The sequence below is a fragment of the Xenopus tropicalis genome, chromosome 10 (assembly GCF_000004195.4).
Source record: "Xenopus tropicalis strain Nigerian chromosome 10, UCB_Xtro_10.0, whole genome shotgun sequence".
Lineage (NCBI taxonomy): Eukaryota > Metazoa > Chordata > Amphibia > Anura > Pipidae > Xenopus > Xenopus tropicalis.
The window spans coordinates 1,367,665-1,387,334 of record NC_030686.2 but is presented as its reverse complement, the minus strand read 5'-3'; the positions used below and the strand labels follow the sequence as shown (position 1 = coordinate 1,387,334).

The 19,670-nt window shown below is 51.4% G+C and overlaps 1 protein-coding gene across 1 annotated transcript in view; it reads left to right on the top strand.

Moving 5' to 3' along the window:
- Nucleotides 1–851: 851 nt before the first annotated feature.
- sox18 (SRY-box 18) overlaps nucleotides 852–19,670 on the top strand; it is a gene marked incomplete at its 3' end in the record, with an annotated part of 354,190 nt that continues 335,371 nt past the window's right edge. Inside the window, 2 exon segments of the mRNA NM_001129937.1 lie at nucleotides 852–1,269; nucleotides 5,069–6,978. Of these exon segments, the coding sequence (NP_001123409.1) occupies nucleotides 963–1,269; nucleotides 5,069–5,850 (1,089 nt within the window). The 5' untranslated portion in view covers nucleotides 852–962.

The following is a 19,670-nucleotide window of genomic DNA, read 5'->3' as shown; positions in this document are numbered from 1 at the left end:
TACCCCAACACTCACTGTTTCCCCAACACTCACTGCTACCCCGACACTCACTGCCACCCCAACACTCACTGCCACCCCGACACTCACTGTTACCCCGACACTCGCTGTTACCCCAACACTCACTGTTTCCCCGACACTCACTGCCTACCCCGCACCACTCACTGCCACCCCAACACTCACTGCCACCCCGACACTCACTGCCACCCCGACACTCACTGCCACCCCGACACTCACTGTTACCCCGACACTCGCTGTTACCCCAACACTCACTGTTCCCCGACACTCACTGCCACCCCGACACTCACTGCCACCCCGACACTCACTGCCACCCCGACACTCACTGTTACCCCGACACTCGCTGTTACCCCAACACTCGCTGTTTCCCCAACACTCGCTGCTACCCCGACACTCACTGCCACCCCAACACTCACTGCCACCCCGACACTCACTGCCACCCCGACACTCACTGTTACCCCGACACTCGCTGTTACCCCAGGGCACTACGTACAGATATTCTAATACAAAAGATTCCAGGGATAAAAGACAAAGTCCAAAAGGAAACTGTGCCCCCCAATAGTGCAGTTGCCCCTCAGGAAATCTCTGTGGGTGCTGGGGGGTGCAGCACTAGGGTAGAATTACACTTATTCACACAGTCGTTCAGCTGTAGTTGCAAAGGGTTAATCCAGGATTCACTAAGGATAAACCCCAGTGGAGCATCCCCCCCCAGGCTCCTCCCCCTGGCAGCTGATTGGTGACAGATTTCTATATTTGGCCCCGGCTGCTGAAACTTGCACCAAACAGCTGGATGCTGAGTGACAGTCTAGGGCCAGGGGGCACAAAGGGTGGCATAGGGCACACAAGGACACATTTCCCAGAGCCCAACAGGAGCCAGCGGTGCCACCCAGAGTTCTGTGGAATATTCCGGAGTGCCAACTTCTGCCCAATAGAGCTGCCCAGCTGGAATGCATAGACCTGAGCCCAGTTACTGCAGAGAGGAGCCTACTCCGTGCCAGGGGGTGAACAGTACATGGGTCCCTCCTGCAGATACTGTGCCTGAAACCAGCCCGACCCCCAGCAGCCCTCCAGCTCCAGACAGTCCCACCCCCAGCCCCCAGCCTGGCTATGGCTACAGCCCCTGCGAGGAGAAGCCGGGGGACCCGCGCATCAGGCGGCCAATGAATGCTTTCATGGTCTGGGCCAAGGACGAGAGGAAGAGACTGGCACAGCAGAACCCGGACCTGCACAATGCTGTACTGAGCAAGATGCTGGGTAAGGTGCCCATGGGTAATGGGTTGGAGACCTGCCTGGCATGAGCATTAAGCTGATGTGGTGGGCAAGGAATAGAAACTGGCATGGTGTGTGGTATAGTGGCCAGTGGGTGGGCAAGGAATAGAAACTGGCATGGTGTGTGGTATAGTGGCCAGTGGGTGGGCAAGGAATAGAAACTGGCATGGTGTGTGGGAATAACAGACTGGTATAGTGGCCAGTAGGTGGGCAAGGAATAGAAACTGGCATGGTGTTTGGGAATAACAGACTGGTATAGTGGCCAGTAGGTGGGCAAGGAATAGAAACTGGCATGATGTGCGGTATAGTGGCCAGTAGGTGGGCAAGGAATAGAAACTGGCATGGTGTTTGGGAATAACAGACTGGTATAGTGGCCAGTAGGTGGGCAAGGAATAGAAACTGGCATGGTGTTTGGGAATAACAGACTGGTATAGTGGCCAGTAGGTGGGCAAGGAATAGAAACTGGCATGATGTGCGTTATAGTGGCCAGTAGGTGGGCAAGGAAAAGAAACTGGCATGGTGTTTGGGAATAACAGACTGGTATAGTGGCCAGTAGGTGGGCAAGGAATAGAAACTGGCATGATGTGCGGTATAGTGGCCAGTAGGTGGGCAAGGAATAGAAACTGGCATGGTGTTTGGGAATAACAGACTGGTATAGTGGCCAGTAGGTGGGCAAGGAATAGAAACTGGCATGGTGTTTGGGAATAACAGACTGGTATAGTGGCCAGTAGGTGGGCAAGGAATAGAAACTGGCATGATGTGCGGTATAGTGGCCAGTAGGTGGGCAAGGAATAGAAACTGGCATGGTGTTTGGGAATAACAGACTGGTATAGTGGCCAGTAGGTGGGCAAGGAATAGAAACTGGCATGGTGTTTGGGAATAACAGACTGGTATAGTGGCCAGTAGGTGGGCAAGGAATAGAAACTGGCATGATGTGCGTTATAGTGGCCAGTAGGTGGGCAAGGAAAAGAAACTGGCATGGTGTTTGGGAATAACAGACTGGTATAGTGGCCAGTAGGTGGGCAAGGAATAGAAACTGGCATGATGTGCGGTATAGTGGCCAGTAGGTGGGCAAGGAATAGAAACTGGCATGATGTGCGTTATAGTGGCCAGTAGGTGGGCAAGGAATAGAAACTGGCATGGTGTTTGGGAATAACAGACTGGTATAGTGGCCAGTAGGTGGGCAAGGAATAGAAACTGGCATGATGTGCGTTATAGTGGCCAGTAGGTGGGCAAGGAATAGAAACTGGCATGGTGTTTGGGAATAACAGACTGGTATAGTGGCCAGTAGGTGGGCAAGGAATAGAAACTGGCATGATGTGCGGTATAGTGGCCAGTGGGTGGGCAAGGAATAGAAACTGGCATGATGTGCGTTATAGTGGCCAGTAGGTGGGCAAGGAATAGAAACTGGCATGATGTGCGGTATAGTGGCCAGTGGGTGGGCAAGGAATAGAAACTGGCATGATGTGTGGTATAGTGGCCAGTAGGTGGGCAAGGAATAGAAACTGGCATGATGTGTGGGAATAACAAACTGGTATAGTGGCCAGTAGGTGGGTAAAGAGAATAGAAACTGGCATTGGGTTGGAGGTATCATAGACTGGAACAGCGGGGAAAGGAGTAAAAACTGGCACAGTGGGCAGAGGAAAAGACTTGCATTGGGTGTTGGTTTACTGAGGGAAGAGGAATAGAGAAAGGCATGAAGTGGGGGTATCAGACTGGCACAGTTGGAAGAGGAATAGAGAAAGGCATGAAGTGGGGGTATCAGACTGGCACAATTGGAAGAGGAATAGAGAAAGGCATGAAGTGGGGGTATATCAGACTGGCACAGTTTGAAGAGGAATAGAGAAAGGCATGAAGTGGGGGTATCAGAGACTGGCACAGTTGGAAGAGGAATAGAGAAAGGCATGAAGTGGGGGTATCAGACTGGCACAGTTGGAAGAGGAATAGAGAAAGGCATGAAGTGGGGGTATCAGACTGGCACAGTTGGAAGAGGAATAGAGAAAGGCATGAAGTGGGGGTATCAGACTGGCACAGTTGGAAGAGGAATAGAGAAAGGCATGAAGTGGGGGTATCAGAGACTGGCACAGTTGGAAGAGGAATAGAGAAAGGCATGAAGTGGGGGTATCAGAGACTGGCACAGTTGGAAGAGGAATAGAGAAAGGCATGAAGTGGGGGTATCAGACTGGCACAGTTGGAAGAGGAATAGAGAAAGGCATGAAGTGGGGGTATCAGACTGGCACAGTTGGAAGAGGAATAGAGAAAGGCATGAAAGTGGGGTATCAGACTGGCACAGTTGGAAGAGGAATAGAGAAAGGCATGAAGTGGGGGTATCAGACTGGCACAGTTGGAAGAGGAATAGAGAAAGGCATGAAGTGGGGGTATCAGAGACTGGCACAGTTGGAAGAGGAATAGAGAAAGGCATGAAGTGGGGGTATCAGAGACTGGCACAGTTGGAAGAGGAATAGAGAAAGGCATGAAGTGGGGGTATCAGAGACTGGCACAGTTGGAAGAGGAATAGAGAAAGGCATGAAGTGGGGGTATCAGACTGGCACAGTTGGAAGAGGAATAGAGAAAGGCATGAAGTGGGGGTATCAGACTGGCACAGTTGGAAGAGGAATAGAGAAAGGCATGAAGTGGGGGTATCAGACTGGCACAGTTGGAAGAGGAATAGAGAAAGGCATGAAGTGGGGGTATCAGAGACTGGCACAGTTGGAAGAGGAATAGAGAAAGGCATGAAGTGGGGTATCAGAAGACTGGCACAGTTGGAAGAGGAATAGAGAAAGGCATGAAGTGGGGGTATCAGACTGGCACAGTTGGAAGAGGAATAGAGAAAGGCATGAAGTGGGGGTATCAGACTGGCACAGTTGGAAGAGGAATAGAGAAAGGCATGAAGTGGGGGTATCAGAGACTGGCACAGTTGGAAGAGGAATAGAGAAAGGCATGAAGTGGGGGTATCAGAGACTGGCACAGTTGGAAGAGGAATAGAGAAAGGCATGAAGTGGGGGTATCAGACTGGCACAGTTGGAAGAGGAATAGAGAAAGGCATGAAGTGGGGGTATCAGACTGGCACAGTTGGAAGAGGAATAGAGAAAGGCATGAAGTGGGGGTATCAGAGACTGGCACAGTTGGAAGAGGAATAGAGAAAGGCATGAAGTGGGGGTATCAGAGACTGGCACAGTTGGAAGAGGAATAGAGAAAGGCATGAAGTGGGGGTATCAGACTGGCACAGTTGGAAGAGGAATAGAGAAAGGCATGAAGTGGGGGGTTACAGAATAATATGGTGGACAGAGGTATAGAGATTGGCATGGGGTGCAGTATCAAAGATTGGCACAGTGGGTAAGAAAATAGAGATGACAGAGTGCGGGTATCACAGACTGGCAAGTAGTGTTGGAACAAGTTACAGCAGACTGGCACGGGTGAAATGCCAGCTGTTGAATGGGGGTACGTATAAACAAAGACACATTGGGGGTACATATAAACCCGTATGACCTGGGCATAATCTGTAAGTACATGTGAGGGGCTCATTCTCATGTGGTGGGGTGCAGGGCTGGTACCCCAGTTACTGTGCCAGTATAAAGACTTGGGTTAAATGGTAGCTACTGGAAGGGGAATGCCCTCAGTTCTCTTGGCAACCCCCCAAACCATCCAGTAGCCCCAGTCTGTTCCCAGAATAACCCTGGAACTGGCCCAGTTGTACCCACCAGCTGGTAATGCCCCATTGCTCCCATGTAGGAAATACTTGGCTTTGTTCCCTCAGTGACCTGTCCCATTGCACCCCCTGTAGGCCAGTCGTGGAAGAACCTGAGCAGCGCAGAAAAGCGCCCCTTTGTGGAGGAGGCTGAGCGGCTAAGGGTCCAGCACCTTCAGGACCACCCCAACTACAAGTACCGCCCCCGACGGAAGAAGCAGGCCAAGAAGCTGAAGCGCGTGGACCCCTCTCCTCTGCTGAGAAATGAAGGGTACAGAGGTCAAGCCATGGCCAACCTATCCCACTTCCGGGACTTGCACCCCCTGGGGGGCTCGGGGGACCTAGAGAGCTATGGGTTGCCCACCCCTGAGATGTCACCTCTAGATGTGGTGGAACCCAGCGAGCCAGCTTTTTTCCCACCCCACATGCGGGAGGAGGCCGACCCCGGACCCTTCAGAACTTACCAGCATGGGGTGGATTTTGGGCAGGAGAAGACCCTGAGGGAGATCTCCCTGCCCTACTCCTCCTCACCGTCACACATGGGGGGCTTCCTCAGGACTCCCACAGCCTCAGCCTTTTACTACAACCCTCACGGAGGGTCCCCAGCCTGCACCCCACTGGGCCAGCTCTCCCCTCCGCCCGAGGCCCCAGCCCTGGAGGCCATGGATCACCTGGGTCCGGCCGAGCTGTGGGGCGACTTTGACCGGAACGAGTTTGACCAGTACCTGAATATGAGCAGAACTCAGGGGCCGGGATACCCCTTCCCCATGTCCAAACTGGGGGCCCCCAGGACTATACCCTGTGAGGAGAGCAGCCTGATTTCTGCCCTCTCTGATGCCAGCACTGCCATGTACTATACCCCCTGTATTACTGGCTAGGGTGGCACTCTGGTACCGGGGGGGTACCTGGGGCAACAGTGGGGCAGCTACGGACCTGGGCACAGCAATGTATCCACTTTGTAATGGGGAACGAGGGGGGCACCCCAGAAATTCCAGTCCCACACAGCAACTCACATTAATGGTAGCATTTCCCTTTATCAAGATGCGTAACTATAACAATCACCCAAAGTGTTAAATAAATCTCTGGCCCTGAGATGTTTTATTGTTCCTTTAATTCATCTTCTCCCACATCCTCAGTTTCTGTCAGCTGCAAACATCTAAATATGGGTAGGAGGTGCCATAGTGTTTCCCTTAGACAGTACAGTATGGGGGTACAGCTTATTGTGTGCCCAGAACATTCCCTCTCTGTATATTTGTATTTATACATATGGGTAGGAGGTGCCATAGTGTTTCCCTTAGACAGTACAGTATGGGGGTACAGCTTATTGTGTGCCCAGAACATTCCCTCTCTGTATATATGTATTTATACATATGGGTAGGAGGTGCCATAGTGTTTCCCTTAGACAGTACAGTATGGGGGTACAGCTTATTGTGTGCCCAGAACATTCCTTCTCTGTATATTTGTATTTATACATATGGGTAGGGGGTGCCATAGTGTTTCCCTTAGACAGTACAGTATGGGGGTACAGCTTATTGTGTGCCCAGAACATTCCCTCTCTGTATATTTGTATTTATACATATGGGTAGGGGGTGCCATAGTGTTTCCCTTAGACAGTACAGTATGGGGGTACAGCTTATTGTGTGCCCAGAACATTCCTTCTCTGTATATTTGTATTTATACATATGGGTAGGGGGTGCCATAGTGTTTCCCTTAGACAGTACAGTATGGGGGGTACAGCTTATTGTGTGCCCAGAACATTCCCTCTCTGTATATTTGTATTTATACATATGGGTAGGGGGTGCCATAGTGTTTCCCTTAGACAGTACAGTATGGGGGTACAGCTTATTGTGTGCCCAGAACATTCCCTCTCTGTATATTTGTATTTATACATATGGGTAGGAGGTGCCATAGTGTTTCCCTTAGACAGTACAGTATGGGGGTACAGCTTATTGTGTGCCCAGAACATTCCCTCTCTGTATATTTGTATTTATACATATGGGTAGGGGGTGCCATAGTGTTTCCCCTAGACAGACTGTGCCCAGAACATTCCTTCTCTGCTTACCCAGAAGTAGCAGTTGGTGCCCATTGGCATTCAGTTTGCTGCAGAGCATAAACTCCAGGGTTCAATGCCTTAAATGATAAGAACAGTATGGCAGCTCCCACTCTAATGGTTAAATCTACTATTAACCCCTTACCTGCTGGTCTCTTTGATCATGCTACTCCTTGGTTTGCCAAATAACAGAAAAACTCACCCAGGTACGGCAGGTAAGTGCTTATGGAACACACCTGGCAGAGACCTGAGGAAGACGAGCAGAGTTGCAGCCCCCCCACTTTGCAGTGTAATTGTTTTCTATTTTTTTGTACTTTTACATAAAAAATCTGACTTTCCTGCAAGGTGTTTGCATTTTTATTGAGCAGTTGCTGCTCTGGGGCAAATCATAAGGATAAGGGGCATTACTGTGTGGTACGGATCCAATGCAGTGGGGATTGTGGGTGTGGCTTCAGCACAATGGGGCCTGGCTGGGGGAGGAGTCACTTCTAATAACTGCCCCCCCCCCCCCGGGAGGAGCGACCGGCTAACGGGGCAATACTCGGTACAAGTACGGTCTTTCCTTCCCCCCATTAATGTTCAGGGCTGAATTGTCAGATATGAGAAACAATAGGAATTCTGCCCCAAAGTGACGAATCAACACTTACCCCTCCAGCTGCGACCAATCAGCACTGTCTGCCCCGTGTGATCAGCGAGACGATATCCGAGGCTTTTGTGACATCAGTTCCTCTTCAATCTACCCCAGATACACACTCACTCACACTCACTCCCATACACACTCACTCACTCACTCAGTCCCATACACACTCACACTCACTCCCATACACACTCACTCACTCACTCAGTCCCATACACACTCACACACACTCACTCACTCACTCAGTCCCATACACACTCACACTCACTCCCATACACACTCACTCACTCACTCAGTCCCATACACACTCACTCACACTCACACTCACTCCCATACACACTCACACTCACTCCCATACACACTCACTCACTCCCATACACACTCACACTCACTCCCATACACACTCACTCAGTCCCATACACACTCACACTCACTCCCATACACACTCACTCACACTCACTCCCATACACACTCACACTCACTCCCATACACACTCACTCACACTCACTCCCATACACACTCACTCACACTCACTCCCATACACACTCACTCACTCAGTCCCATACACACTCACACTCACTCCAATACACTCACTCACTCCCATACACTCACTCACATACACACTCACACACTCACTCACACTCACTCCCATACACACTCACTCACACTCACTCACTCCCATACACACTCACTCACTCACTCAGTCCCATACACACTCACTCACTCCCATACACACTCACTCACACTCACTCACTCCCATACACACTCACTCACTCCCATACACACTCACTCACACTCACTCACTCCCATACACACTCACTCACTCCCATACACACTCACTCACACTCACTCCCATACACACTCACTCACTCACTCAGTCCCATACACACTCACACTCACTCCCATACACACTCACTCACACTCACTCACTCCCATACACACTCACTCACTCACTCCCATACACACTCACTCACACTCACTCCCATACACACTCACTCACACTCACTCCCATACACACTCACTCACACTCACTCACTCACACTCACTCCCATACACACTCACTCACACTCACTCACTCCCATACACACTCACACTCACTCCCATACACACTCACTCACACTCACTCCCATACACACTCACTCACACTCACTCACTCACACTCACACACACACTCCCATACACACACTCACACTCACTCACTCACACTCACTCCCATACACACTCACATTTACTCACTCCCATACACACTCACACTCACTCCCATACACACTCACTCACACTCACTCACTCACACTCACTCCCATACACACTCACTCACACTCACTCACTCCCATACACACTCACATTTACTCACTCCCATACACACTCACATTTACTCACTCCCATACACACTCACTCACACTCACTCACTCCCATACACACTCACTCACTCCCATACACACTCACTCACACTCACTCACTCACACTCACTCCCACACACACTCACTCACACTCACTCACTCCCATACACACTCACACTCACTCCCATACACACTCACTCACACTCACTCCCATACACACTCACTCACACTCACTCACTCACACTCACACACACACACTCCCATACACACTCACTCACACTCACTCCCATACACACACTCACACTCACTCACTCACACTCACTCCCATACACACTCACATTTACTCACTCCCATACACACTCACACTCACTCCCATACACACTCACTCACACTCCACTCACTTCACACTCACTCCATACACACTCACATTTACTCACTCCCATACACACTCACATTTACTCACTTTCCCATACACACTCACTCACACTCACTCACTCCATACACACTCACTCACTCCCATACACACTCACTCACTCCATACACACTCACTCACTCCCATACACACTCACTCACACTCATCACTCCCATACACACTCACTCACACTCACTCACTCCATACACACTCACACACTCACTCCCATACACACTCACTCACTCCCCATACACATTCTCACTCACTCCCATACACACTCACTCACACTCACACTCACTCCCATACACACTCACTCACACTCACTCACACTCACTCCCATACACACTCACATTTACTCACTCCCATACACACTCACACTCACTCCCATACACACTCACTCACACTCACTCACTCCCATACACACTCACTCCCATACACACTCACTCCCATACACACTCACTCACTCCCATACACACTCACTCACACTCACTCACTCCCATACACACTCACACACTCACTCCCATACACACTCACTCCCATACACACTCACTCACTCCCATACACACTCACTCACACTCACTCACTCCCATACACACTCACTCACTCCCATACACACTCACTCCCATACACACTCACTCACACTCACTCACTCCCCATACACACTCACTCACACTCACTCACTCCCATACACACTCACTTCACACTCACTCACTCCCATACACACTCACACTCACTCACTCCCATACACACTCACTCACACTCACTCACTCCCATACACACTCACACACTCACTCCCATACACACTCACTCACACTCACTCACTCCCATACACACTCACTCACTCCCATACACACTCACACACTCACTCCCATACACACTCACTCACACTCACTCCACTCCCATACACACTCACACACTCACTCCCACTCACTCAACTCACCATCCCATACACACTCACTCACACTCACTCACTCCATACACACTTCACCACACTCACTCCCATACACACTCACTCAACTCCTCCCATACACACTCACACATCCACTCCCAACACACTCACACTCACTCCCATACACAGTCATACACTCACTCCCATACACACTCACTTACACTCACACACTCACCCCCACTGTACCAACAGCCCCCCCATTACAACATTACCCCCCCACTGTACCAAACACCCCCCCCCCACTGTACCCAAACACCCCCCCCACTGTACCAACAGCCCCCCCCACTGTACCAAACACCCCCCACACTGTACCAAACACCCCCCCCACTGTTACCAACAGCCCCCCCACTGTACCAAACACCCCCCCCACTGTAACCAAACACCCCCCCCACTGTACCAACAGCCCCCCACTGTACCAAACACCCCCCACTGTACCAAACACCCCCCCCACTGTACCAAACACCCCCCCCCACTGTACCAAACACCCCCCCCCACTGTACCAACACCCCCCCACTGTACCAACACCCCCCCCCACTGTACCAAACACCCCCCCCACTGTACCAAACACCCCCCCCACTGTACCAACACCCCCCCACTGTACCAAACACCCCCCCCACTGTACCAACAGCCCCCCCATTACAACATTCCCCCCCCCCTGCTGTTTGTTAGACAAATCTCTGGTTCTGGTTTCTATCCCATAAGTAGAACCAGATTCGCTAATTGGAAACAAACAGCAAATACCAAAAAAAGAGATGAAAATGGAGTTTTAGAAAAGGCTTAGCCCCGCCCCCTGGCGCCCCCAACACAGACAGACAGTGACACCCCCAGTCTCTGGGCACGGGGCACCCCATCCCCCGGTCACATTGGGGGGGGAATCGGCTCATAACATTCAGTTTTGGCTCAATATGAAATTCACAGTATTGTTCTGGGAGCAGCGGAACCCGAGCGGCTTTCCTGTTCCCAAGTGTCGCTTTGTGTCTCAGGAACAGCCTTTAACCCTCTAAATGCCAAGCGCCCCCGACATGTATCTGCCCCCCCCCCCCACGCTTCTACCCCCTACATGTATCTGCCCCCCCACACGCTTCTACCCCCTACATGTATCTGCCCCCCCACACACTTCTACCCCCTACATGTATCTGCCCCCCCACACGCTTCTACCCCCTACATGTATCTGCCCCCCACACACTTCTACCCCCTACATGTATCTGCCCCCCACACGCTTCTACCCCCTACATGTATCTGCCCCCCACACGCTTCTACCCCCTACATGTATCTGCCCCCCCACACGCTTCTACCCCCTACATGTATCTGCCCCCCCACACACTTCTACCCCCTACATGTATCTGCCCCCCCACACGCTTCTACCCCCTACATGTATCTGCCCCCCACACACTTCTACCCCCTACATGTATCTGCCCCCCCACACGCTTCTACCCCTACATGTATCTGCCCCCCCACACACTTCTACCCCCTACATGTATCTGCCCCCCCACACGCTTCTACCCCCTACATGTATCTGCCCCCCACACGCTTCTACCCCCTACATGTATCTGCCCCCCACACGCTTCTACCCCCTACATGTATCTGCCCCCCACATGCTTCTACCCCCTACATGTATCTGCCCCCCCACACACTTCTACCCCCTACATGTATCTGCCCCCCACACGCTTCTACCCCCTACCATGTATCTGCCCCCCCACACACTTCTACCCCCTACATGTATCTGCCCCCCCACACGCTTCTACCCCCTACTTGTATCTGCCCCCCCACACGCTTCTACCCCCTACATGTATCTGCCCCCCACACACTTCTACCCCTACATGTATCTGCCCCCCACACGCTTCTACCCCCTACATGTATCTGCCCCCCCACACGCTTCTACCCCCTACATGTATCTGCCCCCCACACGCTTCTACCCCCTACTTGTATCTGCCCCCCCACACGCTTCTACCCCCTACTTGTATCTGCCCCCCCCCACACGCTTCTACCCCCTACTTGTATCTGCCCCCCCCACGCTTCTACCCCCTACATGTATCTGCCCCCCCACACGCTTCTACCCCCTACATGTATCTGCCCCCCCACACGCTTCTACCCCCTACATGTATCTGCCCCCCACACGCTTCTACCCCCTACATGTATCTGCCCCCCACACGCTTCTACCCCCTACATGTATCTGCCCCCCCACACGCTTCTACCCCCTACATGTATCTGCCCCCCCCACACGCTTCTACCCCCTACATGTATCTGCCCCCCCACACGCTTCTACCCCCTACATGTATCTGCCCCCCACACGCTTCTACCCCCTACATGTATCTGCCCCCCAGACGCTTCTACCCCCTACATGTATCTGCCCCCCACACGCTTCTACCCCCTACATGTATCTGCCCCCCACACGCTTCTACCCCCTACATGTATCTGCCCCCCCCACGCTTCTACCCCCTACATGTATCTGCCCCCCCCACGCTTCTACCCCCTACATGTATCTGCCCCCCACACGCTTCTACCCCCTACATGTATCTGCCCTCCACACACTTCTACCCCCTACATGTATCTGCCCCCCACACGCTTCTACCCCCTACATGTATCTGCCCCCCACACGCTTCTACCCCCTACATGTATCTGCCCCCCCCCCACGCTTCTACCCCCTACATGTATCTGCCCCCCACACGCTTCTACCCCCTACATGTATCTGCCCCCCCACACGCTTCTACCCCCTACATGTATCTGCCCCCCACACGCTTCTACCCCCTACTTGTATCTGCCCCCCCCCCACACGCTTCTACCCCCTACATGTATCTGCCCCCCAGACGCTTCTACCCCCTACATGTATCTGCCCCCCCACACGCTTCTACCCCCTACTTGTATCTGCCCCCCACATGCTTCTACCCCCTACATGTATCTGCCCCCCCCATGCTTCTACCCCCGACATGTATCTGCCCCCCCACACGCTTCTACCCCCTACATGTATCTGCCCCCCACATGCTTCTACCCCCTACATGTATCTGCCCCCCCACACGCTTCTACCCCCTACATGTATCTGCCCCCCCCCATGCTTCTACCCCCGACATGTATCTGCCCCCCCACACGCTTCTACCCCCGACATGTATCTGCCCCCCCACACGCTTCTACCCCCTACATGTATCTGCCCCCCACATGCTTCTACCCCCTACATGTATCTGCCCCCCACATGCTTCTACCCCCTACATGTATCTGCCCCCCACATGCTTCTACCCCCTACATGTATCTGCCCCCCCACACGCTTCTACCCCCTACATGTATCTGCCCCCCACACGCTTCTACCCCCTACTTGTATCTGCCCCCCCACACGCTTCTACCCCCTACTTGTATCTGCCCCCCCCCACACGCTTCTACCCCCTACATGTATCTGCCCCCCAGACGCTTCTACCCCCTACATGTATCTGCCCCCCCCACACGCTTCTACCCCCTACTTGTATCTGCCCCCCACATGCTTCTACCCCCTACATGTATCTGCCCCCCACATGCTTCTACCCCCTACATGTATCTGCCCTCCACACACTTCTACCCCCTACATGTATCTGCCCCCCACACGCTTCTACCCCCTACGTGCAAAGTGGGGTGTGCGTAATTATTCAGCCCCCCAATACTCTGTAGAACCCCCTTTGCTGCAATTCCAGCTGCCAGGCTTTAGGGTATGTCTCTACCCGCTTTGCCCATCTACAGACTGAAATCCTTGCCCATTCTTCTTTGCAAAACAGCTCCAGCTCAGTCAGATTAGATGGTCAGCCTTTGGGAACAGCAGTTTCAGATCTTGCCACAGATTCCCCATTGGATGTAGATCTGGGCTGTGATTGGGCCAGTCTAACACATGGATATGTTTGGGTTTAACCCATTGTTGCCCTGGCTTTATGTTTAGGGTCGTTGCCCTGCTGGAAGGGAACCTCCGCCCCAGTCTCAAGCCTTTTGCAGACTCCAAGAGGTTTTCTTCCAAGATTGCCCTGTATTTGGCTCCATCCATCTTCCCATCAACTCTGAGCAGCTTCCCTGTCCCTGCTGAAGCCCCCCCAGAGCATGATGCTGCCCCCCCATATGTGACAGTGGGGATGGTGGGTTCAGAGTGATGTGCAGGGTTAGTTTTCCGCCACACATAGCGTTTTGCATTTTGGCCAAAAAGTTCCATTTTGGTCTCATCTGACCAGAGCCCCTTCTCCCACATGATTGCTGCCCCCCCCACATGGCTTGTGGCAAACTGCAAACGGGACTTCTTATGGTTTTCTGGTAACAATGGCTTTCTTCTTGCCCCTCTCCCATAAAGGCCAACTTTGTGCAGTGCCCGACTAATAGTTGCCTATGGACAGATTCCCCCCCCTGAGCTGTAGATCCCTGCAGCCCCCCCAGAGTCACCATGGGCCCCTTGGCTGCATTTCTGATCAGCGCTTGTTGGGCCTGTGAGTTTAGGGGGGGGCCGTGCCTGGGTAGGGTTACAGTTGTGCCATACTCCTGCCATTTCTGAATGATCGGTGGAACAGGGCTCCGTGGGAGGTTCAAGGCTTTGGGAATCTGTTTGTAGCCTAAGCCTGCTTTATATTTCTCAATAACTTTATCCCTGACCTGTCTGGTGTGTTCTTTGGGCTTCATGGTGTTGTTGCTCCCAATATTCCCTTAGCAACCTCTGAGGCCGTCACAGAGCAGCTGTATTTGTACTGACATTAGATTACACACAGGGGCACTCTATTTAGTCATTAGCACTCATCAGGCAATGTCTATGGGCAACTGACTGCACTCAGACCAAAGGGGGCTGAATAATTACGCACACCCCACTTTGCACTTATTTATTTGTAACAAATGTTTGGAATCATGTCTGATTTTCCTTCCACTTCTCCCGTGTACCCCACTTTGTATTGGGCTTTCCCGTGTACCCCACTTTGTATTGGTCTGTCCCGTGTACCCCACTTTGTATTGGGCTTTCCCGTGTACCCCACTTTGTATTGGTCTGTCCCGTGTACCCCACTTTGTATTGGGCTTTCCCGGGGAATTCCAATAAAATGGATTCATGTTTGTGGCTGTAATGTGACAAAATGTGGGAAAGTTCAAGGGGGCTGAATACTTTTGCAAGCCACTGTACCTGTACATATCTACCCCCAACATGGTTTCCAGGTTACCCCACGTATTACCCCATCACTTGGGCTACCGCCCTTACTGCCCTGAATACACTATGTATAGAGGCGGGATCCCCCGACATACCAATGTTATATACATGGGGGGGGGGGCTCTGTAGATAATATACAATCTGAGCGGCGCTAATGGCAGACACACAGTACAAGGCGGCGGTACTGCTGATACAGACAGCGGGGCACTGAGGGGCACTGAGGGGCCCCCGGGCATGTTCCCTCCCTGACAGGACTCGGCTCCCCCCGCGACAGAATGGGTTAAGCGCCGTCATGTGACCAGCACAACGCGGGAACCGGCACAAACAGGAAACTCTCAGCTTTGCCCGAGGCGGGAAACTGGGACCGGAAACGGACAGGAAATTCCCGCTACTAATCTCTTCCCCTCAGCGCAACAACAGGCAGCTGGGAGCCTTCCCAATGGCACCGGGCCAGGGATACCGGGGGTCCTGCCAGAGCCTGACTGGGGCAGTTACTGGGGGAGTTACTGGGGCAGTTACTGGGGCTGTTACTGGGGCTGTTACTGGGGGAGTTACTGGGGCAGTTACTGGGGGAGTTACTGGGGCTGTTACTGGGGGAGTTACTGGGGCAGTTACTGGGGGAGTTACTGGGGCTGTTACTGGGGTAGTTACTGGGGCAGTTACTGGGGCAGTTACTGGGGGAGTTACTGGGGGAGTCACTGGGGCAGTTACTGGGGCTGTTACTGGGGCTGTTACTGGGGGAGTTACTGGGGCAGTTACTGGGGGAGTTACTGGGGCTGTTACTGGGGGAGTTACTGGGGCAGTTACTGGGGGAGTTACTGGGGCAGTTACTGGGGGAGTTACTGGGGCAGTTACTGGGGGAGTTACTGGGGCTGTTACTGGGGTAGTTACTGGGGCTGTTACTGGGGCAGTTACTGGGGGAGTTACTGGGGCAGTTACTGGGGCTCAGTCTGTGAGGGAAACTATATAGGGGTTCAGCAGGAGTCTCATAGGGACACAGAGAGCTTAGCCAAATGATACACAGGCCCAATATAATGGCACTGCCCAATGGGAGATTACAGTAACTGCTCCAGCATATTCCATAGGCTTTGGGGTGCTGGTCTGGGCCTGGCTGGGTGCTGGGCCCATTAAGCTGGCTTGCTAATAGAGGAGCTCTGCCTAGGTTTGATGATATAGGCTTAACCCAAGGGTCAGAGACAGGAGCTCTGCCTAAATCTGAGGGGGGTCCATGGAGATATCAGGGCTGGGCCCAACAAGGATACAGTTAGATATAGGGTCCTGCCTGAGCTTTAAGGGGGCCATACACAGTAAGAGTTGCTCGTTGCCAACACACATAAAGGGAATCATACACATATTTGGCTGACATGCCCAAAAATACAAAAATACTGGACGGAAGTACTGAACACAATAAATGCAATCACGAAATTTAATATAGATATCGGTGACCCCGCGTTAATTCTACTCAACATCCATTTACGTAACAATGTCCCCATTTCAGATCCACTCACATTACATTTATTACAATCCGCTAAATCACTAATACCCAGAAAATGGAAATCAGTCGATCCCCCCCTCTTTACAGAATGGCTAGCTAACACGGAAGATATCAGGCAAATGGAGGAAATAACCTTCATGATACATAATCAAAGCAATTACTACAGAAATATATGGACTCCCTGGCTAGATTATTTAAGATCCTTATGAAAAAATCACCACATATCAGTCATTCAAAAGAAGCATTCTGGAACTAATGTTTATAAGGTTTAGTTAAACGAATATTTACTTGAAAATGTAGAAATAACTTGATGACAGCTTGCTTGAAACTGTAAATGTATAAGAAATGTCAAGATTATCATATGCAATGTTCCTTCCCCCCCCCTACCCCTCCCTTTTGCCTTCTGTATCCCTTCCCCATACTTGAAAAATTACAAAATAAAGAATTATTAAAAAAAAAAGAGTTGCTCGTTGCTATGCCTACCTAAAGGTGGGCGATATTAGACTAATTCAGTTGTTTGGCCCTAGGGCGGGTATAGGCACCATTGGACCAAGGACCACATTAACTAAACAATGCGGCCTCCGAATCCATTGGAAATCAAACCTGTCAGATCAAGATCTGCCCAATTTTAGGGCAGATATCGGTCAGGGGTGCCCATACACGGGCAGACAAGCTGCCAAATAAGAGATAAGAGGCCCCAGCCTGAGCAGCATGGATAAAGCTTACTGTGTTATTCCATGCAGGGACATGGTGGGTGTTGGGACCCAGGGAAAAGCCTGCTTATTGGGACCCAGGGATAAGAACGTGGGCTGTGTTCATCCATTACAGAAGGTGCTTTTGCCACATCTGATTGCTCACGTGTAAAAGGACTCAGAGAGGTAAAAAGGCTCAAACAAGTGCATTTCTACCGCCATCTCTGCTCTTGCAGCTAGCATTCTTCAAAAAAAAAAAGGTCTGTAAATCTTATTTAAAGGGATTCTGTCGTGATTTTTATGATGTAGTTTTTATTACTAAATGACACTGTGTACATTGTAAATAATTCACTCTACCATTTAAAATTTTATTAGTGAGCCAACAAATATTGGTGTGATTCGGAGCTTTCAAAAGGAGCCAGCACTGCCCAATAGAATTGCTTTCAGGTAACCTTGTGTTTCTCCTACTCAGTGTAATAAGAGGAGTCGTGGCCAGACTTGGATTTTTACTATTGGGTGCTATTCTCATATCTACCACTAGGAGGAGCATGGGAGCATATTTAGCCATGCAGGTGCCAGGCAGCCTCCCAGTGTTTAAAAAAAAGGGGTGGAGTGATGGTATGCCATGCAGCACTTATTGTAGCCACACCCACTTGCAACATCACCCACAAGTCTCTGTAACATGCAGCATTTGATAACACAGTGGCCCCATCAATATATGACACAGTGGGGAGATGCAAGACGACCAGACTGAGCTTAAAAAAGAAGGAAAGGCTACTGGGTGCAAAATGTTAGGCACCCCCCCCCCCCCAGTGACTGTAATTGTTTACCTGAAACCCCTGGCCGGTGTTCCTGTTGGATAAAAACTGCACCGACCAGGGGTAATTGCAGGCGAGCGATCCCCTTCCTTCTCCTTTTGACGAGTTCTGACTTTCATTCCACTGGGCACCACGAAGACCGAACAAGGAAGAGGATCGCTCCGTCACATACCCCCCGGCCAGTGCAGTTGTCTGGAGCACCAGCTGGGGGTTACGGATAAATAACATCTTGCACCCCTCAGTGATTGGAACTTTCCTTCCCCTGCAATCAAATTGTAAGCTGCCCAGAGCCCCCTGCTGCCATTCAGATGCAGTGCATGTTTATTAGGGATTAGGGATGTAGCGAACCCGCGCAAAAATGTTTGCGAACCCGTTCGCGGACTTTCGCCAAAACTCGCGAATATTTGCGAACTTTGCGAACCCCATAGACTTCAATGGGAAGGTGCCACGACCTGGGCAGTGACATGCAGGAGGGGGATCAAGGGCAAAAACTTGTAAAAAAAACGCCAAAAAAAAAACGCCAAAAAATAACGCCAAAAAAAACCCCGCAAGCTATTCCTATGTATATGCATAGGCGATAAAACGAAGCGAAAAAACGCGGCGGAAAAACCAAGGCGAAAAAACGCGGCGCCAAAAAAAAAACGCGGCGAACCCAAAGTGGCGAACATCGGCAAAAGTCCGCGAATTTGCGCGAACGCGAACACCCGATGTTCGCGCGAATTAGTTCGCCGGCGAACAGTTCGCTACATCTCTATTAGGGATGCACCAAACCCACCCTGAAGGATTCGGCCAAATCCTAATTAACATATGCTCATTTGGATCAGAAGGGGTTAAAAATCAGCAAAAAATGTTTCCCTGGACCATTTACCCCTTTCTGAATGCTAATTAGCATATGCTAATTGGGATTCGGTTCAGCCGGGACCACGGATTCGGCCAAAACCAAATCCTTAAAAAAAAGCCTGGATTCTGCCCGAATCCCGAACCAAAGCCAGGATTCGGTGCACCCCTAATGTTTATTGAGTATAGCCACTAAGCTCATTTACACGCACCCCAGATTCCATGCTGCCCCCCATAAATGTATGAATTCTACACACTTTTCCGAGTTTTTAAGACGTACTCCTTCCCGACACAGGAGTTGATGTGCTGGAAAAGACTAACCAAGGGGTTCATTGGACAG